This window comes from Calliphora vicina, chromosome 5 (genome assembly GCF_958450345.1).
Source record: "Calliphora vicina chromosome 5, idCalVici1.1, whole genome shotgun sequence".
Lineage (NCBI taxonomy): Eukaryota > Metazoa > Arthropoda > Insecta > Diptera > Calliphoridae > Calliphora > Calliphora vicina.
Window position 1 is genome coordinate 61,179,976 of NC_088784.1, and position 26,388 is coordinate 61,206,363.

Consider the following 26,388-nt stretch of genomic DNA (forward strand, 5'->3'; position numbering starts at 1 on the left):
TAATGTTAAATAAACATGTAGAAAAAATTGTTTATTTATTTACAAAAGTATATATTATTTAATATACAAAATAAACAAATATTATTGTTCAGTTTCACTGAGATGTTTGAGACTTAAATACTCCAACTCGTAAAATTTACTTAGTGAACATTGAAAATGAAATTATTATTAAGTTTTTCTTTGTTTTTTCTGTTTTTTTTTTTATTTTGTTCTCATTTTGAAAACTTGAAAGATTTTATTTACACAGCTGTATTGCTGCTGGGTTGAAAACAAAAGTGAGTAAATTAACCCCTAGAGGAGATTGGTGCTAGTATGGGCTTTGACTTTTTGTTTAGATGATTACTGCTATTATAGTCTTAAGTTTGTATGCTACAAAAATATACACATGTTCATTGAAAAGAACTTTAAAATATTGAAAGATACTTGTTCAATATCGAAGTAAATTCAAATTTTATTTTTCCAAATATATGATACCAAAAAATACCAAAAACTAATGATTGAAAAGCTAATGCAATTAATTGATACACACATAAATCATTATTGTTAACAATAAGATATTTCTTTTCTAAAATATATTTTGAAAATGTCGTTTTCAATAATTGTTTTTCTGTGGATGAAGTATTTAGAAAATTTCCAATTGAAAAGTGTGAACTTAAATTATCCCACAACTATAATTAATTACTAAAAATAAATGATATTTGCTACAACAAAAAAAACTTACCTTTTGTACAAGAAGTGGAGCAGCAAAATCAGTGCCACCTTGTAGACGGAAGCCCCAGGGTTGAGCATCGAATCTGGACAATTTAATTTGCATCATTTGTGGTTGGGCCATGTTTTTTAATTAGTATTTAACTGCAAAATATAAAATAAAGATATAAAAAATTAAAATTATTTTCTTACAAAAAAATAAAATTAAACTTCCATTTAAATAAACTTAAATTCCTGGCTACACACAGAATTTATATACTTATATAAAAAATACTGATTACTGAATATTTCCACGTCTTTTTCTCTGTATCTTATATACAAACATATAAAATTGTATCATTGTTTCTGATGACTAATTAAGTAGTTAAAACAAAAAAAAATAGCACTGCAGTATTTCCAAAACGTACAAAAAAAAAAAAAAACAAAATGATAGTAATTGAATATAAGTTTTTAATACTCTTGAATTTAAGTTTTTGTTCCTGTTGCAAAAAAGGAAAATACTGGTAGAAGAGAGTGCAAGTAATTGAAAATAGTGTAAGTTGACAGTTTGTAAAAGTCAGCTGGCAGGGTAGGGAGTTAAAACTATTTAGCATTAAATTTAGATTTAGTATTTCTGGAAATATTTTATATTATTTAATGATTTTGTGAATTAAAGCTATTTAAGTTATTAGAATTTATTTAATGAACATAGATTTTATCAAGATTGTCTTACTTTACCGCTAAGCTACCTTTAATTGAAATCGACAGCAATAAAAATTAAATATACAATAATAACACTAGCTGCTACCTGCTAATATAAAAAAATTGTTTCATCAAGTGGTCGAATTTCGACCACCGGACAATCCTAGTATTAATAATTCAGTCAGACCGAAGTTGCAAGTATCATTGAAATACAGTTATCTAAATAATTCAAATTATCGCAATCAATCTTGGATTTTATTAATTTCTTGTTAGAATTTTATTAATTAGGATTTTATGATTTAGGATTTTATTAATTTCTTGTTAGAACTTCAACAAATTATATCAATCCGAAACCTGCCTTTCAAGTTCAATGGTATAAACAACATTAGGCACTGGATGAAATTTTCGAAAGTAATTAACATAATTCTGTCAAACTAAAATTTATTTATTGCCACTATGTTTCCATACATTACTGAAGTCTAACTCATTTATTTAGAGTTAATTAAATCGATTAAGCTCCATTGTCAAAATGTATAGTTATACTGACAATTATCTGATAATGAGCGAATTCACTTAATTGTGAATAAATTCGAAAATAATTCATCGATTTTTGTGATCGACATCTTATTTTGTTTCTATTATATGTGGCTTTGCGATAAATCAATACATCTGAACAATTTGTGTTTTCGATTGTTCATGATTTTTTTAAAACAAAAAAATTGCTATTTTCACTTTAAAAAAATATATTTTCTTCAATTTGTTATTATAACTCCGAAACTATTGAACCGATAGAAATGCAATATATTCGTGAAAATTTGTACATAGCATGGGAAACATTTTTCAAAATTCAAATATTCAAAAGAAGAACATAGACTACTCAATTTTACGTATATCACCCAAAAAACTAAAATTTTGTGAAAATTAGCGAATTCACTTAATTGTAAATAAATTCGAAAGGAATCAATCGATTTTTATGACTGATATCTCATTTTGTTTCTATTATATGTGGCTTTGTGATAAAGTAATAAACCTGAACAATTTCTTATATACCCTTAGAGATGCCAAACGGGGAATCCCGTTCCCGAAAATCCCGGGGTTTTCCGGATTTCTTAAATCACGAAGCCCGGGATTGTTTAATTTTAAATCCCGGGATTTTTTAAATTCCGTTTTTCATCAATAAATAGGGAAAATTTTCATTTTAGTGTGCCTTTTTCATGCATTTTGACATTCTACATGCCTGAATATAGCAAAGTGATGTTCAGAAAAGTTGTTAAGCTCAACTCCTTCTACAACATAGTTAATAAAAGAAAGCGGTATTTTTGGTTCAATACTTCACCTTTTTTATGTAAGTTATCTAACAAAACTCAATTTAAATCCTCTTCAAACGACATTGATTTTATCTCGATTGCTCAAAGGCTAAAAGATATTATTAATAAATGTAAAAAAACCCAAATAACAATAACGAAATCAAGTTATAATGTAGATTTGCAACTTGCAAAAGAAATAGATCACTTTATTTCTGAAGAAACAAGAGGAAAATACTTGCAGATTTGTTATAAGAATTTGCAAACGGTTTTGCCAATGTCAAAGATTTAATGTGAAAGATGTTTTTCGGCAGCAGTCGGAAACAAAATTCGTTCCAGAATGGCAGACGACACCATAGATGCAATAGTATGCTTTTTAGTGTATAATAAAAATTAATTGCTAAATAAAAAATTTACTTTCAATTGTAAAGACATAATTATGTACGTTACTTTCGTATAATTTTCGGGATTTTAGATTTCCCGAAAATCCCGAAACTCCGGGTCGGGATTTCGGGATTCTTTACCAAATCCCGATCCTTCACCAAATTATACTTCAAAATAAAAATTTTAAATATTTTTAAGTAAACAAAATTTATTTTTTTTGCAGTTTTTTCATTTTTTGGAAAAAAAAATTCGAATTGTGTTTTTAATATTTCTCAATTTTTGTTTTTTTAAATTTAAAATTTTTTTTTTAATATTTAGCTAAAAAAACTTTTGGTAAAAAAAAAAGTTAAAAAATATTTTTTCCGATTTTGACCCATTGTAGGTCAAACTTACTATGGTTTTATATACGTCATTGCAAAGGTCTTTAAAATATCTATCATTTGATATCCACATTGTCTATATTAATGACTTAGTAATTTAGATATAGGTCAAAAATAGGTCACAAATTGAGGTTGTCCTGGTTTTTTCCTCATATCTCAGCCATTTGTGGACCGATTTTGCAGATTTTAAATAGCAAACTTCTCGAAAGCATGTCTGACAGAATTATTGAAGACTTGGATCCCGAAGATATCTGGGGTCTTCAGAAAATTGATTTCAACAGACAGACAGATAAGATATATATAATTTATAGGGTCGGAAATGAAAAATGTAGAAATTACAAACGGAATAACAAACTTATATATATGAAGGGTATAAAAAGGGTGGTCTCAGTTTTTGGATAAAAACCCTAAAATCACAAACTTAACTAATCAAATAATTAAAATATGAAATCCCTTAAAAAAATACTTTAAATTCTATGTTCTAAAATTTACATTTTAATCAACATTTATTTTATTTAGGATCTTATTTTCCAAATCCCGGCGCCAATTGATTGTTTTATATGGAAAACAAAAACAATATATCAGATATTTTTTTTCGTTTTAATGAAAGTTCTTTTTTTGTTTTTAAAAGACAAAACAACTCATACAAATTTCGGCGTAGATTTGATTTTTTAATTGTTTGGAAAACGAAAACAAATGTTTAAAATTTTTTATATTTTGTTTTCCATAAAAACTATAACTTGACGCCGGGATTTAGAAAATAAGGCCATAAAGTCATACAATTAAATTGCTAGAATTTTTTATTAATTAACTTTTCATTGTGTTTGTTAATTTGGTAGTTTTAAATACATTTTATTAAATTATTCGAATAATATTTTTAGCTCGTTATTTGTTTGAATAATCACGGAAGTTTTAAAAAATTATTGAATAATAAAAAAATTATAAAATTTTCGATTTAAAAAAAACTCGCATAATTGACAACCATATTCCAAAACCAATTTATGTTGAGTTTTCTGATTAAGCCTATATATTTCAAATTCCTAAAGCTAGGAATACCCAACAGAACACACGTTTATACCTATGTCCCCTAATATGTTCTGAATGAACCATATATGACATTCATCAGCCTCTTTAGGTAAATTTGGTGAATATTCAGAATTTAAGGAGCAAAGTACATTTAGTAATTAAAGCATTTAGAGGTGTATGTAACTCACTTACATGCAAAGTGTCAAAGCTTTGCCTCCCCTGAATTTCTAGTGTATGTTTGCATATCTCATCACAGTCTTCCTTTTTAAGTGAAAATGTATATGTAGCTGTTTTGTGTCTGTTTTTTTTTTTGTTGATAGTACGTGTAGTAAATTGTTTTTGTTGTTCTTTGTACTCACTTGTACATGCAGTTTTTAGTTGCCTTATTTGCATTGCAAATTTAACTAAAGTTTATCTATTCTACATACACGTATGCAGGCAATGTTGGTAGGGACTTGCAGATAGAGCAAGCAAAAAAAAAGACAAGTAGAAAAAACAACACATAGAAAATGTTGTTGCAATGTTCATGCAACAATATTATAAGCAATATCTATGTACAAGCGAGGGATGTTTCAAAAAGGTTGCAAAGTTTGTAAACAAAAGTTAGGTCCTTCAAAGACTAATTGAGAACATAAGCTTCAGTTAAGCCAACTTTTAATTGATATGCTGATTTCGCTGCAAGGCTTAATGGTTGCTTAAACTTCTTACGTATTAAAGACCTGCACATGCAGCATTGTTTAACATGAAGACAATTGCCACATGATGCTTTTGTCATGTCATGTTATGTTCTTTTACCTACTTAACAGCAACACGCAAAGGCAATGTATATCAAAACAAAAAACAAATTCAGCATCATTTTAACAACATCATAACACACACAACATTAAAAAAATTAACAGATGCATGGATGACATGGAAAATAATTTCAAGTCATTTAAATCATGTATGAGGCATTGTTTGTATGAAATGATTTCAATTCATTTGTGGTATTTATTGTGTGCAATAAGAAAAAATTGACTATAAAAATACAACTGGAATTTATATTTATATTATATAGAGGTCAAAATAAAAATACGAAAGTACATCAATGGGTTTTTCAATGTTGTTTTGAAAAATTTTACAATATTTAGTAATATTACCTGTTATATTATTACTTAAAAAGGAATACGTTGAATATAAGCCATAAAATGCCAAAAATTTTCATGGAATTTAATGTTTTTCACATACATATTTTAAATACTACCTGACTTAGGTACAACCGCTCGAATGTTATTAACGGGGCATTTAATAATTACATTGCTAAATAAAATAAAACTCCACGAACAAAGCCAATTGGCCTATTAGACGGTGTTTAATTAAAGAAAATTAAATTAATGTATACATCCTTAACGGTGAAGTTTATAATATATTTAATGATATTAAAGACAAACGTGTTTATTATTATACGCGTTGTAAAAACGTGTTTAAATTTAATGAAGTGTCTCTGAATCATTCGCGGCATAATTGCTACAAAAATATAAATCTACGAAAATGTTCCAATGGAACAAATGCATCTGTCCAACGATTTGAAGAAAAAGTGTAGGGCATTTATTGCGTAACTTCACAGAAATTTTTTTCCTATTTTTTGTTTTCAAATAAAATCTAGGAGGCTTGAACAAAATTATTTAAATTTTCTGGTATATTTTTATGTTGTTCAAAAATGTTTGAAATTTTTCTTGGAAAATATTTAATTTTTTTATGATTTTCAGCTATATAATGAGAAAATATGGGCTAAATTTACTGCATTTTTTAATACATTTAGAAATATTGGCCTATATTGGGATATTATACAAAAATATTTGAACTACATAATGCAATTTATTATAAAATAGCAACAAATTTGTGTAAAAAAAAGCAAAAATTTCCTTCATGTACAATTTTATAATATTTATGAACATGTTCTTATTCTGAATGTAAAAAGTTTGGAAAAAATTCTTGTTCGATTAATAATATTTATTAAAAAATTCATTCCAATTATGAATTTCTTTTTCCTGTGTTACACTTTATTATTTATATTTTTTAAAAATCCTTGTATTATTTGTTCTAAATATTTAAAAAAAAAAAAATATAATGCTAAATAATAATAGTTCTCAGATTTTCACAGTTCAGCAGTTGTGTACAATTTCATTCTGCTATGCAATTTTATTCTGCCTAACAATGCGACACTTGTTAACATGAATTCAATTCAAGCTACCACACATAACAACAGCATCATCAATAGTTATAGACATGACATGGCACAACACGGTTTTCGCGGCGCGATGACATGGTACAACATGGTTTTTGCGGCGCGATGACATTGAACAACATGATGTGCGCGTCGACACAACAAAACAAAGCATCAAATTTTGAAGTAAGACATTTTTCTACAAAATGTTGTCTTGTGCAGGCCTTTATTACGTATCCCTCGTTACTTCACACACAATGAAAACGACAACTTGTCAGTTGAAGTAAAATGCGACACACACACACTTATTCACAATTTTGTTAATCTATTTTAGCAGTTTTATTTTTGCCATTGTTTCTTCTCATTTCTGCAACATTTTGACCAATTTTTGTCGTTGTAATAATGAAGACATTATAGCCGTAAGTATGTACGAGTTTGTTGCATTAGGTGTTTTGTTGCACAGTGTTTTTGTGATACTTTGAGTGTATAAAAACCAGCAACAATAACAACAACAACAAATGTGGAAATTATAATACCACTAAATGTTAGCCTGCGTCGATTTTGTTGTTCTACCATTATGGAGGCAACAAACAAAAAAACATACATATTTTGCTTAAACACGCAAAATGTGAAAAAAAGAGGAAAATATGCCACAACTGGTAGTTTGCTTTTCTCATAGAAAATCAAGAGAGTGTGTTAAAAGGCATCAACTATTGTGGTTTCCATTGTTGTTGCTGTTGCAAAAGTGTGGCAGCAGTTAGATACTGTGGCATGTGTGTGTAGATTATTCTATTTGAAATTTTGTTTTCCTTTTTTCTGTTTGTCTTAATTTTTTAGTTTCAGTTTTTCATGCATGTTCCTGCCATGATAATGCACTCACGTTTTAAAACTATAAAAATAAAATTTTACTACAATTAAGACAAAAAAAAAGAACTAAAGCTGCATGCAGCAGTAAAGGATTTTAAAGATGAAGTGAAAAAAAAAACAGTTTATGCTTTGCTGCATGTGAGTCTGTTATCATTGTTGCAACAAAACATAGTTTAAATTGTTGTTGCACAGATAAAATGTTGAGCTTGTTATAGCCTTTAACATGCTGGATGATTTTACATTGTTAAAGGGATTTAAACTTTTGGAAAAATAAGAATTTAAGGACTTAACCTAAGGGTAAGACAATAACTGTATTAAGGTTATATTTCTAATGTGGTTTTTTCATAAAAATAATTTACTTTTCCATAAATCAGTTCTTTATGGTTCAGAAAATAGAAGATAATTTAAATAATAGTTGGTTACGGATCTAGTTAATCCACAAAATTAAAAGTCAAACCGAGGGTTTTGGTTAAATTTGTTCTTTTTAACCATTTACTTATCTTAACTAAAGGACATCAGAATAACGACCCTGTTCAACAATCACAATCTCTTTTTACAGATTTTTTATAAAACATTTTGAGATTATAATGTTGCTAAAGGTAATGAAGGTTTATTTTATATTTCAAAAGAATTTTTGTTTTAACGATGCAAATGTGAGCTTTTTCTGGTTTGGTAAAAAGTTCCTGATAATAAAACATCCTACTAAAGTCAAAAAAACAAAGTAGAAAACAACACAAAGTAAGTAAAAGTATCATTGTTAAAAAGGTACTTTAATTTCGTTCATACCTGGCAACTGCACCACCCACTCATAAAGAGTATGTTCGCATATGTACATTCTATATGACAGAGAGCGTATTAAATTCTTGTAACTCAGTTATCTTTTTTTCATATACCGTTCTCCATTAAGCCATTAAAAATGTGTCTCTGTCTAATAGAGGCAGTGGAAAAAAGGTTATTTCACAACCCCCTCATATTTCCATGTACTCCGGGTACTTCATGTTCAGTGATTACTCCAAATGTTTTTTATTTTTAGCACATGTTGCCCTTTTTACATGAACCCCAAGTATATTTAGCTGCTGTTGATGGAATAAAAGACATTTTATGTTACAGTTTCAGAACAGTTTGGTGGAGTTGTAGGTGGAGTGTGGTTGGTGACAATAAAGAATTTTTGTAAGTGGTAGCTTAGGAACAGACAACTTTACAGGTTTAATTAGCGTAAATTGCGGGAGTGCATGTTTAAAATGTGCTCAGTCAAGAAATTACAATACTTTAGTTTAGTCAAGAAAATTTTACAACATTTACTAACACATAATTAAAAAGAGTTTAAAACTGGCTTGATAGTATATATATGACACATGTAAGCAAATGACTTTTAGCTGGCTTACATTAGCAGATACTTAAACCCTAAGATATAAGGTAGTTTTCATTCCAAAGTGAGGATATACTTTACAATCTAAGGCTAAATATTTAAAATCAATCAACCTTTATTTCTTTCAGATGAGGAATCTGGAAAAAATCCTTGACGTCTACATATGATCACAGCTTGAACTCGGTACTCTATACAAAATTCAACAAGCCTATATATAACATGGTTAGATCGCCTGAAATCGTGCTACTTTTACTAGTAAGCTATATAAGAAGATCTCTGAACTTGAATTAACTTCTTGGACATAGAGTGTGCCTTCAACAAAGAAATCCGAAATCCGTCATAGAGGTCGTGAGAATCTGGGTGTTACTATGTCTTTTGCTAAAAAATCTCCCAACTTCAGGCGAATACAATTAGAATAGGCGTGTTGCAAGTACACTGCAAGGCTGATTACAGTCATAACTGCTCTGGAAACTGAATATTAATACTAAACTCTTGGCCATAAATTAAAAAGGCCGCAAGCTAATTGCTTATGTGGAGCTAAGTTCTTGTTATTATTGGAAGTTCTAGAATAAACGCTCAATTCATTATCTGAATAGTGTCGAGAATAAGGAATGGGTGTAAACCCATCTCAAACTAAACTGCTAGACTATACGATATACTCGTACTTTTATGCTTATTAAACTAATTCTGTTTTATTGACCTGCTAAGGAGGGTGAATGTGGATGTTGTTGAACAATATACTCTAACCTATCATGATGGCGATTATCGTAACGGTAGCCTAAGGACGACTCCGTCCAAAGCACTATTTACTATTCCACAGTGGGCAGAATCAAAATGTTTTGGAAATAAATCTGGCATTTCTAAACGACCCTATCGGGACAAAATCCGACTTGGGAGTAGCCAAGGAGTATTTGAGTTATTAAAATGGACCCTACAAATGTTCCAGAGATGGCGTTTTGGGGGCTCAAAGTAGGGTACCTTCGACATATAACATTTTTAAACATGTGCAATTTTTAGGTTTCCCATCCGATATCAAAGATAGGCTAGGTCTTAAAAAAACATGCTTGCATGCTATTTATCTCTTATAATTTCCGAGTTATAATCATTTAAAAATTTAAATTTTAAAATTTTACCATAACTTGGTCCACTTTTTTTTAAAATATAGGTCGTACTTTTGTACCGAAAGGACTCGAATTTTTTTGTTAGTTAGACAACTAAATTACAAATAATATACAAAATCAGGGCAATATCAATTATGGATCCAAAAATAAACAATTTTCCATTAAAAAAATTGTAGATTTTTGGTGTTTTTTTGGCCAAAAGGTGATTTAACTCTATTTTTATTAAAAAATAACTTTCTTTAAGAACATATAACAATTTTATGTTTTTATGGAGAATATTTTGGTATTAAAAATATGTTCCATTTTTTGAAACGATGTCCGTCCGTCTGGCTGGCTGGTTGGCTGTCCATGTAAACTTTGTGCGCAGAGTACAGGTCGCAATTTTGAAGATATTCGATAAAATTTGGTACGTATGATTTTTTCGGCCCAAGGACGAAGCCTATTGAAACTGGCTGAAATCGGTCCATTATTTCACCTAGTCTCCATACAAATGTCCTCCCGAAATTGGACTTTATCGGTTATAAATGTTTAATTTATATATGTATCTACACAAGTTTAGCTCCAAATAAGTTTTATAAATACAAAATTCATGTCTCCAAATTTTGTTACTATTGGTTCATAATTAGTCATAGCTCCCATATAGACCCCCTTCCGAAAATCACTTTAACGTGCTTAAATCACTTAAAAATGTTGGTATATACACAAAATTCAACATAAATAACTTTCATATAGACATAAATCACACGACCTAATTTTATGGTGATCGGTCCATATAAGGCCCACTTCCGAAAATCACTCACGAATATAAATTATTTATATTTTAAAAGAAAAATATTTTTACTCATTTACTTGGTGTAGGGTATTATATGGTCGGGCTTGACCGACCATTTTTTCTTACTTGTTCCTATTATTATACCCTTCAGCTTCGTGAGAAGGGTATATATAAGTTTGTCATTCCGTTTGTAATTTCTACATTTTTCATTTCCGACCCTATAAAGTATATATATTCTGGATCCTTATAGATAGCGGAGTCGATTAAGCCATGTCCGTCTGTCTGTCTGTCTGTCTGTCTGTCTGTCTGTCTGTCTGTTGAAATCAATTTTCTGAAGGCCCCAGATATCTCCGGGAAACAAAACGTATGCTTGGATGTGCAAGCTTTGTGTATTTTGTTTTTTTTGTGTTTTGTTTCTTTTGGCGTTGTTGTTGTTTTTTATACAACTAAAGTTTAGTTTGGTTGTGTGTTGGTTTTTTTGACAAAAAAACAACAAATCGTGTGTTTGAATGTGCATGCTTTGCGTATTTTGTTTTTTTTTGTGTTTTGTTTCTTTTTGCGTTGTTGTTGTTTTTTATACAACTAAACTTTTGTTTGGTTGTGTGTTGGTTTTTTTGACAAAAAATCAACAAATCGTATGTTTGAATGTGCATGCTTTGCGTATTTTGTTTCTTTTGGCGTTGTTTTTGTTTTTTATACAATTAAACGTATGTTTGGATGTGTGTTGGTTTCATTGCCTTGCGTATTTTGTTTTTGTTTTTTCTTTTGGTGTTTTGTTTCGTTTTGCGTTGTTGTTGTTTTTTGTGTTCTTGATAAATTTAGGATGCTGTACGCTGAAAGTGGGCAATGTACATACATATATACTAATTATAAAAAATAATAGTGCATCCACAACAAAGGTGAAGGGTATATAAGATTCGGCATAGCCGAATATAGCACTCTTACTTGTTTTTGTTCTTATCTCATTCTTATAGGACTTTAATTACAATATACTCTTTCTTTCCATAAAATTTTATTATTCCTGCCATAAATTGCAAATAATTATATAAATTTTCTTTTGCCAATTATTTTAATGATTTAGTACATAAACCGAAAATAGCAACAATAACAACAAATAAATATTAACATGTCAATAATCAATTCTATTTCAACTGAACAACCTTTAATTTATTATAAATCATAAACAAAAAAAACATTTTCGCATAAAGTCGTAAATATAAAAAATAATTGTATGTGTGTATGTACGAGTAGATATAATTTATTTAATTTCCTTAATGATTATTTTGAATTTCGTCGTTTGCCAGTTTGTTTGTTACTTTTTTTTTTTATTTCAAACCACCAACCAATCAACAATTTACATTCATTCGCACACTGCATAACATTTGCAATTATTCATAATTTATTGGTAGTTCAGTTGTTCTTTATTGGCAATATTTTTTTTAGAACAGCAACAATTTTGTTGTTTCTTTTTTGTTTTTTTTTTTGTATTTAACAACTTTTTTATATTACTGTCAATTGTTATTGTTACTGAATGTGCGCTGTTGTAATTGTCATGCATATTTGGTTGTTTTTTATTTGTTTATTTAATTTTTTATAACAAATTGATTTTTTTTTTTCACTTAGTTGTTGTACGTTTGTTGTCGCAGTTTTGTAGACTTTCCTTGAATTTGCAATGAATTATATTTGTACGGGTATTTTACGAGCGCGAGTATTGATTAAGGTGGCAGTGACTGTGACAAAGAAATTATTCACTTAAAAATGTGTTTGTTTCATAAACAATTCATTCTTGAATGCGGAACACGAAAAACCCAGCAAACAATTGCATGTAGACTATTCAAAAGTTCCCTTTTGATTTGAAGAACTGAGAAAAACCTATTATAGACCTAAAGAGTTTTAAACATGATTTTGTTGCATTCAAAATAAGCTATTGTCAATAGGCCAACCAGAAGTCCTATGTGTAGGACGCCAAAGAACAATAAAATTTATATCAACGATTTTTTCAATAAGACACCCAAAATATTCATTTAAAAATTAGGCAATTGTTTGCAGATTACCTTAAAAATGTTAGATGGGTAAGCTTTGAATAAATATGTTCATATAAGTATATTTCGAATTGCTTTCATTTACCAGGCGTTAAGAAAAGGAAAAAAATCAATATGACTTAGTTTGGTCTTTGTTATGATTTTGTATACCCTACAGTACAGTTTTAAGAAAAAAAAACAGTGTCAGAAAGTAGAAATCAAAATTTGCTTTGAGATTTATTTGAAATTTGCTAAAAAATATATAGTTTCTAATAGCATGACAATTGTTCGCCTAACACTCTACATAATTTTAAATCCTACAATAAGTAGTCTTAAGAATTTTCTTATCTTCATAATAAAGTTGTAAAATAGACAGACGTTTCTTTGAACATGATTTTTTCTCTTTTCAACTCTTTTCAAATGATAAATATTCCATTAAGCTCCATAGAACAATTAAGGTGTGCATTTTGAAAAAAATAAAAAAAAATAGGGAAAGGTAGTGGGTGATAAATCTACAACAAATCAATCAAGATAAATAGTAATAAATAACCAAGACATCAATATTACAAAACTAAAAACAAGAATTTTTTATTTAATTCTTTTTTAAATGAATACCCCTATTCCTCCGGGTAAGTACTTAATGCACACCTTGGTCTGCTGTTGTTACTATTTATAGAAATATTTCTTAAATTACTTATAAATATTTATTTCTCTGTTTTTTTTTTATTTAAACATTTTATTGCCACAATTTTATCATATATTTTTTTATGATTTATTACAGATTGTTTTAAAGTTCAGCAATATACATACTGTAAATGAAATATGTATGAAAAAAATCTTAATAATTTTATTACTGCAAATTAAAATGATGGTAGGCAGTTGTGAATGCCTGTCTGTCTGGCTCCCCCTGTCTGTCTGTTGCTTTATTACAAAATACAATTTTATTACTTTTAGCTTATAATTTTACTTTGTTCTATGTGTAAATAAATTGGTAAATGGTAAATATTTATAATAAAAATGCGTACAAGTAAATTTAAATAATATTTGTATGAATTATACCAGTGAGTATGTATCTTAAATAAATTTTACTAGCAAAAAAGAACTTCCAAAGAAGACAAAAAGAAGTCCTAAGTGATTTTCATAAAAAATTTGTATAACCTTGCAATTTTTTGATTCACGAACTTAATTTACTTAGCATAGTAACGATACGAATAAGTTATTATGAGACAGATGGCGAGAATCGAACCCGCAACCACCAGGCTAATAGACTAACTCATGGCCAACTAAATATGGTTCCTAAATTTCAGGACTTTTTCTATTCCCGGGAAATAATAAAAAAAACTGTTCATTCCCGGGATTTTGTTGGTACTAAATTAAGCCAAAACAAGAATTCTATAATGTATTTATTTTTATTAAATGATTAGGAGGTCCCACTAATTTATGTCTGGAAGAATAAGTAATTCGTTTCGATTTAAAATCTGAATAAAAATAAAGAAATTTAAACTAGGATTATTGTTTTCAAATATGATTATCCTTAGAAGTGTTAATATTATGCATCTTAATAATCTTAATACATATTGTAATTAAACTTAAGATTTCAATTTGCATTAAGTTGACTTACAAGAAAAGTAAATTTTCCTCTTTTAAATAAAATTTGTTTCCGGTTTTGTAACCGATAAAATAGTGTTAGTTGTGATAACCGAATTTATTGCTAATTGAATGAACAATTTTAGTTGTAGTGACTAAAATTGAGTTACTTAAATCGTAATTGTTATGTGTCAAGTCATTTTCTGTTGCTAGTATGAAAAAACTTTATCAAATTATTCGATTGTAAACAAATCACAATGAATCTGAAGTATTTGCGTAGAAATAATACGGTGACTTTAGAGTCAAAACATATAAAGAATCCAAGGGAATTCCCAGAAAATTTTTCCCGGCTAAGAACCCAAAAACTAAAAGAGGCACTCAGATCAAGTTGTAAAATAAATTGAGTAAAACATTTTTTATATCTAAATTTATGTTTTAATTAACTAGGGTTATCAATATAACTTTAAATTTCTAAATTATTTTTTTTTTTACTACTACTTTTAGAGTGATGAGAATTTCTTAATTTGTTGTTTCTTTTTTTGCTGTGTAAACATTTTCTTCATAATCAATTGATTGAACTTCCAGAATTTTCATTTAAACCGTTACGTTTTCAGTTTTCTTTAACACATTTGTTTGTTTTAAACAAATATTTACTTATTTTGTTGGTTATAAATTGAGCAAATATTTAAGTAAATTTATTCAAATGCAAGTGCTTTCAATTGAGCGGGATTAAATCATCGATTATTTTATCATTACTCGTGAAAATTGTCAACAATTTCTGGTTTGCTAGAGATAAAATTATTTAATTATTTACACAATTAATTTGCACAACATGACTAAACTGAAACAAAAAAGCCTTGGAGGAAAAATGAGTTTAGGAAAAAAATTAAATTTTATTAAACAATTGCTGAATTCACAAAACCCCTTGTATCATTGTATCGAGTGTATTATTGAATTCAAATACAATAGTGTAAGTTTGTTGTTGGAAATTTTCATACAAAAATTAAATACACTTTACACTTTTATTTTGTATGTTTTTAAAAAGTTGTATTGGTTTACAGCTATAAATTTCTCTGAGCACACATAGTAACCGTATATGTGAGAGAGTAATTTGAAAAAAATGAGAGTCGGTCTACTTGTTATACAATGGGTGTTCACAAACTAATAAACAAAAATTGTATTTAATACAAGATACACGATACAAATTGTTATGAATTCAGCAAATGTTATAAGTTTGAAGAAAGTAATAATGCAAATGCTATATTTAGCTTAAAGCTTTTATTAATTTAAACATTTATAAGCTTAACTAATGATTTAATAAGGTTTATTAGTTTCAAATTAAATTGAGCTTAAATATCTATAAACTTTAAATTTAATTTAGTTTAAAGCCTTATCAGAATTAAGCTTTATTCAAGCGAAATCTTTAATAAAATCTTCTGTAAACTTAAAGCTTTAATTAAATATAAGCTTTAGTAAACTTACAGCTTTCATAAACTTAATTTAGCTTGAAGCTAAACTAACCTAAAATTTATTTAAGTTTAATTATAGTGAAAATTAATCTTAATTCAACTGAAAGCTTTAGTGAACTGACTGTTTGCATAGGCTTCATTCGGCTTAAAGCTAAAGTAAGCTTAAATATTTAGAAACATAAAATTTTATTTAGCTTTATTAAACTGAAAGCTTTAGTAAACGTAAAGTTGCTTGAATTAACTTAAATCTTTAGTTTAGTTAAGTTGCTTTAAATGGAACTTGAACTGAAAGTGCTGAGCTTTAAGTTATAAATAGTTTCCAGCTTTCAAACAAAAGAAAGCTGTAGAAACTTTAGAGCTGTGTTTGCAAACTTTAGCTTAAATATTGTGAAAGCCAACGTTTTTAGATTATGAAATTTTTATATTTGAAAATTTCCAATGGGGAAGTAAGATTTTGTGGAAATGTAATATTTCAATTTTGAATAATCAATATTTAAATACATATTTTTATGTAAAATATTAAAGGCAAATATGGCAAAAGTGTTAAATTTTTGTTTATTATTTACTATATCTGTATGTAGTTTAGTAATAATATAAAAACCAATAAAAAAAATTAAAAAAAAAATATTAAAGGTTAAAGAACCACAATATAGCAAATATTAAACAACAGCAAACAAAATACGAGGCTGATATGGAAAGTTTAAGCCACTTAGGGATTGTTTTGTAAATCACTTCACCTCATTTTGAGAAAATGTTCAAATAAATTATTTTTATTTTTCAAAAGTTGTATGGAAATTTTTTCAAAGTGTGGTAGGTGTTTTAAAAAACTAGAAAAATCTAAAACAAATTGACGAAGAAAAATACACATTTTTAAAATTTTTTTTTTACTAATACATATAAGTTTTTGACAACTGAGTTAGGTGTGTGACAGGAGAGTTTCCGTTCTATTTGTAAGTATCTCTGAAGTGTGTTACAAGTTGTTACTTAAAGTTTAGAAATTGTTTTCTTTTTATATACGAACTATTTATGAAAATGATACTCTGCACATTGGGTTTAAAAATATTCTTAAAATTTTTGACAAACAGGAAACTTCACAGAATCGCTTCTCACTGCCCATAGAACTTATATGCAAATAATTGACCATTTGGTGCTGCAAGTCTGGAGTTGTTCGATTATGAACAAAAACTTGTCTTTTATTAATATAAATCTGAAATTTTCATTTAGCTTGATGTTAATAAACTTAATTATTGAGACTTCTTGCGTAACCCTCGTAATTCATAATTAATACGAGTAATCATATTGACTCTTTGATATTTTCAAAATGATAAAATAATAAATAAATAAATACTGACTCAACAGAAACTCGCCTAAATAAGTGTGTAATTAAAACAAAATCTCTTTTACTTTTATGTTCTGTTGCTGATCACAAAATTTATTATCACACCTTTGGCCTGTTGTTTTGTTTGTGTTTGGATTTTATTTCTTCATTTGTTCTTTTTGTGAAAGATTATTTTGAAAATAATTGAAAATTAGTAACATGACATCATCAAATTTAAAATCTTGTTGCTTATTTAAAAAAAAAGAAATATATATTCTTTATTTTCTGCCTTTCTAGATCAATGGGGTATTAATTCTTTGATTTCATGTTGTTGTTATTTAAAAATACAAAGTTTATTACTCTTGGTATTACATACATTAATATGTATATAAAAATAAGGAGACCCTTAATTTTGGCTAGAAACTAAATTTCGAAATTATGTATATTTATGGGTTTTAAAACTGATATAGAATGGTTATGGTTATGTTTCGTTAGTCAAAAGATTATTTTCAACCAGAAACAAATTAAATTTTATCATTCAGTTATCCCCCTAATAACAAGTAAAATGTTGTTCATACCCACAAAAAAAAATCACTGCCTCTGAAACCCCTAAGGGAAAAAGAAACCTTATGAGTTGAGTTCAGACTCGCACAATACGTTTTATTAAAATCAGCGAAAATACATTTTTACATTCATGTACAGAAAAAAATCTTGATGAAATATGATTATTTATTTATTTACGAGTATTTTATTTTTCATACAGATTTTTTTTTTGTTAAATAACAATACATGTTAAACTAACGAGCAAAAAAGTATAAATGAACAAAAATCCAAACTAAATAAATATGGTTCTTAAGTGTCTTTGGTGTGGGAAAATTGAGAACTTTTAATATAAGTATTTTTAGGTGTAAATACAACTAAGTTATAGTTGTACCCGTATTTAAGCCGCTAAGATGTGGGACAAGTTCTGTTTGTTTTCAATGAAACATTATTTAAATTAGCATGATAAGTTGTTAAGTGTGTGAATTTAAACCATTAAACCATTAAACGCTTAAAATTTGTCATTAGGTTATTTTCAAATAGATTTAGAATCTATAATTCATATTAAATTGTTATTAGTTTATATTATATGTAGTAAAGAGGAAAATAATTGCATAATAATTTATAGGAAACAGCTTTGATTACAGCTTAATGATATAACACAGTCTGTGCTGAAGCTTTCTGCTTTCTAAATAGAAACTCGAATTATAATTCACTACCGACTGCCTGTTTAGGGTATCGTAAAGTATCGAAAAATGTTTAACAAAATGCAGAGAACAGGAAAATGGGTTCTATAAAAGAGATAATCCGTTAACCTTCATAGGGTCTTCAAATTTACTGACGTTAATGATTTTCGGGTCTAATTCGACCCAAATAGAAAATATATACATATATTTTTTTGCCAATTTCAACCATTACTCACTTTTATAAAAAATTCAAGTTTAATTTCATAATGGGTCAAATTTGACCCGAAGACCTCATGAAGGATAAGACAAAATAGACTGGGTATTTGCTCGGGGAATTCCAGTTTTCATTCGAGTATAATGAAAAGAGACAGATATGTATATATTAGTGCTACCAAAGCCCTGAAAACATTTAACTTAATTGTGCGTAACAAAAATTCGAGATTTTTTTCTTCGGGTCAAATATGACCCAAAGACCTTAATATATTTTTTTGGCCAATTTTTTTTTCCAAAAAATCTAACATGGTTGTTGACATTTGAAATTGAATAGAATTCATAAAATATCAACCATTCACTTTAAGAACAAATTAAATTTTAATTTCAAAAGTTATTAAATTTGACCCGAAGACCCTATGAAGGTTAACGTATTATTTATTCCAGGGCTTTGTACAGAAAACCAGTGGCAGTTGGACAATTGGTGGAGAGGAGATTCTAGTCCCATCTGTGAAGATAGGCTTTCAACTTTAGTCCTTCGGTCTTATGTCCGGAAGTCATAAACAAGTTGAAATTAATGGCTCGAAAGAATTAATTCTTAGTATAATTTTAAAAATAAAATTAAATGTTATCTCATAACCAGTTCATCAAAGAATTCATTATGAGAATTCATAGGTTTAATACCTTCCTACCAGAGATCGAAAATACCAAAAAACCCAATTTATGATTTATATTTTTGTGATAAAAATAAATCACTAAACATAACAGTTATAAAATGATTTTTATTTAAATGGTTTGGTATGACCTTTATTCGTTTTTGTTGTTTTTTAATGGTTTGGTGCGAGATAAACAATTCATTGTTCTTGTTCTTAATAACTGTTACTTTCTCTTTTATTTACATACAATAACATATTATTAGTATTTTTGACAAATTATTGAAATAATATGATAAGTATGAAGTAATGAAATCTGAGTAACAGAAATGAACATTTTTTTTAAATTAATCTTTTGATACATTTTATATATTTAAGCGTTGATTTGCATCAAATGCATTTTTGTGATTTATTTTTCATATTCGCAAATAAAAGTCACAAGCAGACCTTTACGAAAAAAATGAATTATAAATCACTCATCCAGATTATTTGTGTTTGTTTCTTTTCTGTTTCTCTCAACCCCAAACCTAAAATGTTCTGGAATAAATCACTCTATCAGTGATATATCACAAAAAATAATTTTTAAAAGGCTGCGAATGAGAATTTACCATTAAAATGAAAGTGAACCCGTTATTTTCGGTCTCTGCTTCCTACTTACAACTTATTGAATATATTCCTTTGATAACATAGGGCAACACAATCGAACAAATTTTAGAAGCTTTTTAAACTACTACACAATTTTTACGTATTGTGCTTCCAGTAGTACAAATATGTTCAAAATTTTAAATTCTATGAAGATTTTTTTTAAAAAATTTTTAAGTAAAATTGTAATTTTTTTACACGTTTCTCTACATAATTAATGAATACTCAAAAACGGTTAGTCCGATATTATTAAAGTAAATTTAAACAAATTTAGATTTATATATCCTTTAATCCGTTTTAATCGGCTCAGTAGTTTCGTAGTTATAATAACAAATTTAAGCAAAAAATATATTTTTTATGTGAAAATAGCAAATTTTTTTTGTTTTAAAAAACTCATGAAAAATCGAAAACGGCAGAAATTGTTCAGGCTTATTACTTTATCGCAAAGACTGATATAATGACAACAAAATGAGATATCGGACATAAAAATCGATTGATTCTCTTCGAATTTTTACGATAATGCAAAATATCTGGGCTAAATATTTAGTTATAACTGTCTAACTTTCTTCGATATAAATTAGGTTTAAATTTATCTACTTACAGTACTGTGATTTACAAAATTGTTTTTTTTTAGGAAATTACCTGCAAAGAAAAAATTTGAATAAATAATTAAAATTTGTTAACAAATATGGAAATTAAATAACGAAATATTTGGATATCTTCAGGAATTAGAGAGAATAACTGTGGAATATACTTATAACTAAGAACTTATAACGTTGTCAACTTTTAACTTTGTCAGTCGTAACTAAACCACTTCTTAGTAATGAAAATCGTATTGACTATACTAATAACCAGGGAAACCAAAATATGCAAATGCATGTTTTTTCTGGTGAGTCTAATGAGCACATGGATAAGATATTTACACGTTTCAGAACTATTTAAGAATTTTGACATCGATTTGTTAGTGCATATTTTTGCATATTTTACCCTTAAATACATATTTTTGCATATATTTGTTTTAAGAGCATATTTATGTCATATTTTGCGTTTTTAGATCATATGTTACTGTTTAATTTTAATTAAACTGTTTGAGTTTATTTAAATATTTTGAGTTTATCAAAAACAAATTTTGTCTTACTTATTTTTCGCTGTTGTGTTACAGGTTTTTACTTCCTTTGTTTAAAATTCAAAATTGAAAAACAGATGGCTTTTCACCAAAAAAAAATTAAAAAAACAGAAATTTTTTTTTAAAATTTAAAATAACAATTCGAAAAATTTTTTTATCCAAAAGCTGAAAAAAAATGTTCACCTAAAAAAAAATTTTTTTTTTCCAAAAAATTAAAAAACTGAAAAAAATTTTTGTTCACCTAAAAATATTTAAATTTTTTATTTTGAAGTATAATTAGGTGAAGGGTATATATAGGGCTGTGCCGAATATAGGTCTCTTACTTGTTTTAATATAAAATAAGCACTATTTTAATAATAGCTCCATCTAAATATAAAATTTTAGTTCTAATTCAAACTTAACCGTTCTAAGTGTTAAAGAAATATTGTCTTTTAAATTTGCTCCTGTAACATCAGTTGATGTCGAAAGAACATTTTCTATGTATAAAAATGTTTTCAGATCCAATAAATCCAGTAAATTTTTTTGGTTCAAAATTATGTAAAAGTTTGTTTTTTAAGAGCATATTTTTTAAATTTTAAGAGCATATTTTAAAGTTTTTACTGCATATTTAAAGCGCCTAAAACGCTTTTTTTAGAGCATATTTCCGGTTTCCCTGCTAATAACTAAGTACTTTTGAATACGTCAGATAATAATTCAAATATTAAACTACAACTAATTAATTCAAATAGTATTTAGTAGTCAATTCAAACAATAATGGCATGTTATTACAACAACCACTTTTTTGGATATATTACTTGACTACAACTTATAAATCTGACAATTTAACAACTAATTTCGATGATATACTAAACAAATTGTAGACATATACATATTTTAAGATAAATTGTATCTCATTCTTTCATGATTTGTTCTTAAACGATATATAATTTGTACCTCTCAGCCTAGCAACTATATAATATATTTACTAAAAGCTATATAAAAGCTTTTCCAACAATAACAAAGTGCAGCAATTTATTTCACAGCTTCTTTACTTTTTTTCAAAATCATCAAAATCATAAAAGCTCACAAATATAAATACACAAATATGAATCCTATTTAACAACCTCCAAAAAATACATTTTTTAAAAAGGTTGCTTTTATATTTTTTCAAAAAAAAAAATCCTGCAAAAATTGTTTATAAATTGTGTATTATTCATGTAAACGAAACATAAAAGATGAGAAAGTTGAGTGGTGGGAAATAGAATTAACAATAAGAAAAAAAAGAAAACACACTCACTCAGAAAATATATGGAGACCTTTAACGCAATTGTGAAAACAGTAACAGCCAGTACTTTGTCATACTAATTGCTGCACTTTGTAAGTGTCACAACAGACTCTAACTAACATAGATACAAATAAATTCATACACTTACACACACACACTCATTTATAGATACATACATGTGCAAATGCTGAATTACATTTTTTTTATGAATAGTAAAAGTGAAATTTAGAAGAAGACTTTGAAACTTTATTCAAACTTCAGTACTCAATGTGCACTCCACATACATAAATACTATACAAACATTTAGAGATACAGAGAGCCTCAAAAGTGAGTAAACACCAGAGAATTTTTTGATCAGGAAAATCATTATAGTCGATTTAAATCTTTTTTTTTTCAGAACCGAATTTATTATTCAGCCCAATATCCAACAAATCGAAGCTTTTAAATTTTAATGGATGGATAGATTTTAGGATTTTCATTATCTTAATAAAATCAAATAATTTGTGGCGTTTACTCACTTTTGAGGCTCTCTGTACATGTACTTATATATCTATATACAGAGACGAGGGCTGAATTTTGAACTCAAAATTGCCTAACCAACCAACTATGAAGACACATGTTGTCCAAATGATCGAAATTGCAGTTGGGCAGAACAAATGTAAAGTAAATTATTTTGACTTGAATTGGTCAAGCTTTTATTGGATATACGGAAACATTGCTGAAAAGCGGGAATTGAGAATACAACTATGCATGATCCACAGAGAGTACTTAAAGGACGTCAAGGGTGATATAGCCTGAATATAATTGCCCTCGAGCGTTTGCCCCAAAAGAACTTTCCGTGGGCTTAACAGCGCTCAAAATACATTACACAAGAATATCCTTAGGAGAGGATAAGTGGTATGATGACTCTGTTGGATGCAACTGTAGGGTTACCCTATAGAGATGAGTAATTTAGAGATTACCGATCCCTTGGTTTCCCTCATAAATATATGGTAAAACCATGAGTCTCTTTAGAAATCCAGAAGTTCTGAATCGTGATGGGTTTCTCCCTGGTCGCTACAAATTGCATTCTAGTTAATATGCCCTATATAAACCCTGGCAAGTCTCAAAACTCATCTACTGATCGTCGCCATTCGTTGGTGGTTTCAGATCTAACATTCCTATTTAACACTGACCAGGCTCTGAACACATAGAACTACTAAATGAATTATGTGTAGAAAATCCTTTTCGGATCAATAAAATAATCAGTAGATCTACCTTGAATGAAGCCGTCAAGAGTACACAAGATCATGAGGCAATACTTGTGACGTTGCCTTTGAGTAAAGGACAATCAGTCTTTTGTATGTTAGAAATAAAGTTAAATATCCTATTAGATGTGCTAAATGCTTTTTCCATCTTTCGAATCAGCCGATGAGTAATAGTTGGAAATGTTAAAGATCTGTACGATCTGTGTGAACTCAAGGGAAATTAAACTAGGCCTAGTAAGACATATCCATGTCAAAGCCTAAGAAAACGAGCAAACAATACCCCTTATTAAAAACATCAGATACCTAAACTATTCCTCGGATAGGAAAACAATGCATACATAAAAACAAATACAAGAGTTGCAATCAGCTACAAAAATTGTTAAAAAGAAGAGAAGAAGTCGAAATAAACAAGAATTAATACGTGGATATCCGAGAAATCGACACAGGACTATAGGAAATTGGTGAATTAATGTCATAGATCCAAAGAAATCAGTAATACGAACTTCTCTTTAAACTTAAGTATACTGGTGAAAAATAATTTTAAGAAATCTATGGAGGATACAATGGCAAATTTGGCAGTTGGGAGTTTTTCTTATTTAAAATGGAATTGGTTACATGGGAGTAACGTTCTGAATTTTGTTTTAATAATGAGAAAGTAACTCTTTTCTTGACTTAAGCCGTGTGTTCATCACCAAGTTTTCTTGTGGCAGTTGCTTCCAGAAGTGACTTCCAGAAGTTTTTTTTCGTGTAAACATGTATTAGAAGTCGACTTCCAGAAGTCACGGCCTGCAATTGCAGCAATCATGTGGAAACACATGTTTGTTGCTCGCTGGAAGTAACGTGAATAACTTGCTGTAAACTGCAAGTGTTTTGAAGACTTTCAGTTTATGGTATGCTCTTTTGTTTTCAGTTGTGTTTTTTATAAGTTCTTTTCCAAATTTATAAAAATGGACAAAAATAAATTCGTTTGAAGTAGTTAAGAACACATTTGGTAATTGAAAAACAAGAAATTTAAACGCTTTAAAAGCAATAGCCCATGATATAGACGCGCCCGAAGAAGAGGTCAAAAGGCAATTGCACAACTTCCGAACGCAGTTTGGCCGAGAAGGAAACAAAGAAAGGAAAACAAATCTTCGTCCGCTTCTACTCCATCCAGTATGGAGCCTGCTGATATTCTCTCCATCGATGAAATGAGGCTATCCATCTATACGGATGGGTTAAAAAAGGGCGATAGAGTGGGCGGGGGAGTATACATTCCTGAATACAGAATAAGAATATCCTTAAGACTCCTAAATGGATGCAACATCCTTCAGGCCGAGGTAGAGGAAGAGACCATCCTACACTTCTTTTGTATTCTTTTGTTATCTGCGAAGGAACTAAGGTGGATAGACGCCTTCATCAGGGAAAGCAGATGGTTGATAAGACCGGATATGCATATTGTACATCTTAGGGAACCAGCAACTATCCCATGATGGTCTGCGTTAGCTGAATTCTTAACCACTCTCCTCCTTCTCCTCTCATTTATATATACACTCTACTCTTGCAAATGTCACTATAATTTAATCTATAGATTTCCCTTTTCTTCAACTTTTATTTCTCTTTTCTTTCTGTTTTCATTTTCTTCTTCAGGTATCACAAATGGAACGATTTTAGACCTAAGTGAACTGTACGAGACGAAGGTTTTGGACGGCTGCCTGAATACCATACCATCATTTCTCACCCAAAAACTTCTCTTTGTTTCTTTTTTTAATTTTTTCTTCTTAAATTAATATGCTGCGATGGCAGCCGCCAATCCTTTTTTGCCACAAGACATTTCTATACTGTCATTCTTAAAAAAAAACTAACTCTACTGCAAGCTGTACTCACATTGTGTGGAAACAAACTACTTCTGGAAGCAGACTTCAGCCAGTTTTGGTTTGAGTAGAAACACTTCAGCAAATACTTGCAGAAGTTCTTACGCAAGTGACTTGCTACTGCTTTACTTTTATCACGGATGTCTCATCCACTTCTATGTTTGAATTTTTACTTTTATATATGTATTACGGACATATTGGGGGTGTTGAGAATTAAATACTGGAACTAATGGGTTTTCCCTAATATGACACCGTGTACAAACATTGCACACAGTTGTATAACATTCTGAATTTTTAATAATGGGAAAGGGACCTTTTCCTGCCTTACGTTTATCCATTTCGATGTTTGCATTTTTACACTTTTTGGCTTTATATTAATTTCTTTTTCATAATTTGACATCGAGTACCGGTTTTAATTCCTAAGGCTTCCTTCGAAGTGTGTTTTATATTTCAAAGCTAAAACTTGAAGCTTCCAAACTTAAAATATAATATAATAGAAATTTACAGTTCTCTGATACAAAATAACGTAATTTCTCTAACCACCTTCTTATAAAGTTGATAAGGCCATATTATTTAATAATGATGGTAACGATGGAAAATATAGTGTATAAAATGTGCAACTGTCTCTGTCTGTACTAAATTATTATCTTTATATTGTGTGACACACAGAAAACACGTATGTAAGTGTTTAAGAAAATATGGTGTCAGTTGTAAGACATCAATTACTGCAATATTCTTGCAACAACTCAAACACTTTTAATATTTATATTACTATAATACTGCGTGTACGTAGGAGCAGTATAAGGATGGCCCCCCAAAAAATAATGTTTGTTATATTCATAAAGTAAAGAAAGTCCTTTCAATATCCCAGCAAGTCCAATTATTTTCCAATTTTCTTGGTTCTTAACAAACAATTTTGATTTTTGTAATGTTTATACTTTTTTTAGCTTCTTA

General features: G+C 28.6%; 1 protein-coding gene across 12 annotated transcripts in view; it reads right to left on the reverse strand.

The window, feature by feature from the left end:
- Window positions 1–26,388, reverse strand: part of Zasp52 (Z band alternatively spliced PDZ-motif protein 52) — a 253,600-nt gene that overhangs the window by 169,672 nt on the left and 57,540 nt on the right. For all 12 annotated transcript variants that reach the window (XM_065513731.1, XM_065513732.1, XM_065513721.1 and 9 more), the window contains exon 3: window positions 722–852. In XM_065513731.1, coding sequence (XP_065369803.1) covers window positions 722–832 — 111 coding nt within the window. In that variant the 5' untranslated portion in view covers window positions 833–852. The remainder of the gene's footprint in view (window positions 1–721; window positions 853–26,388) is intronic.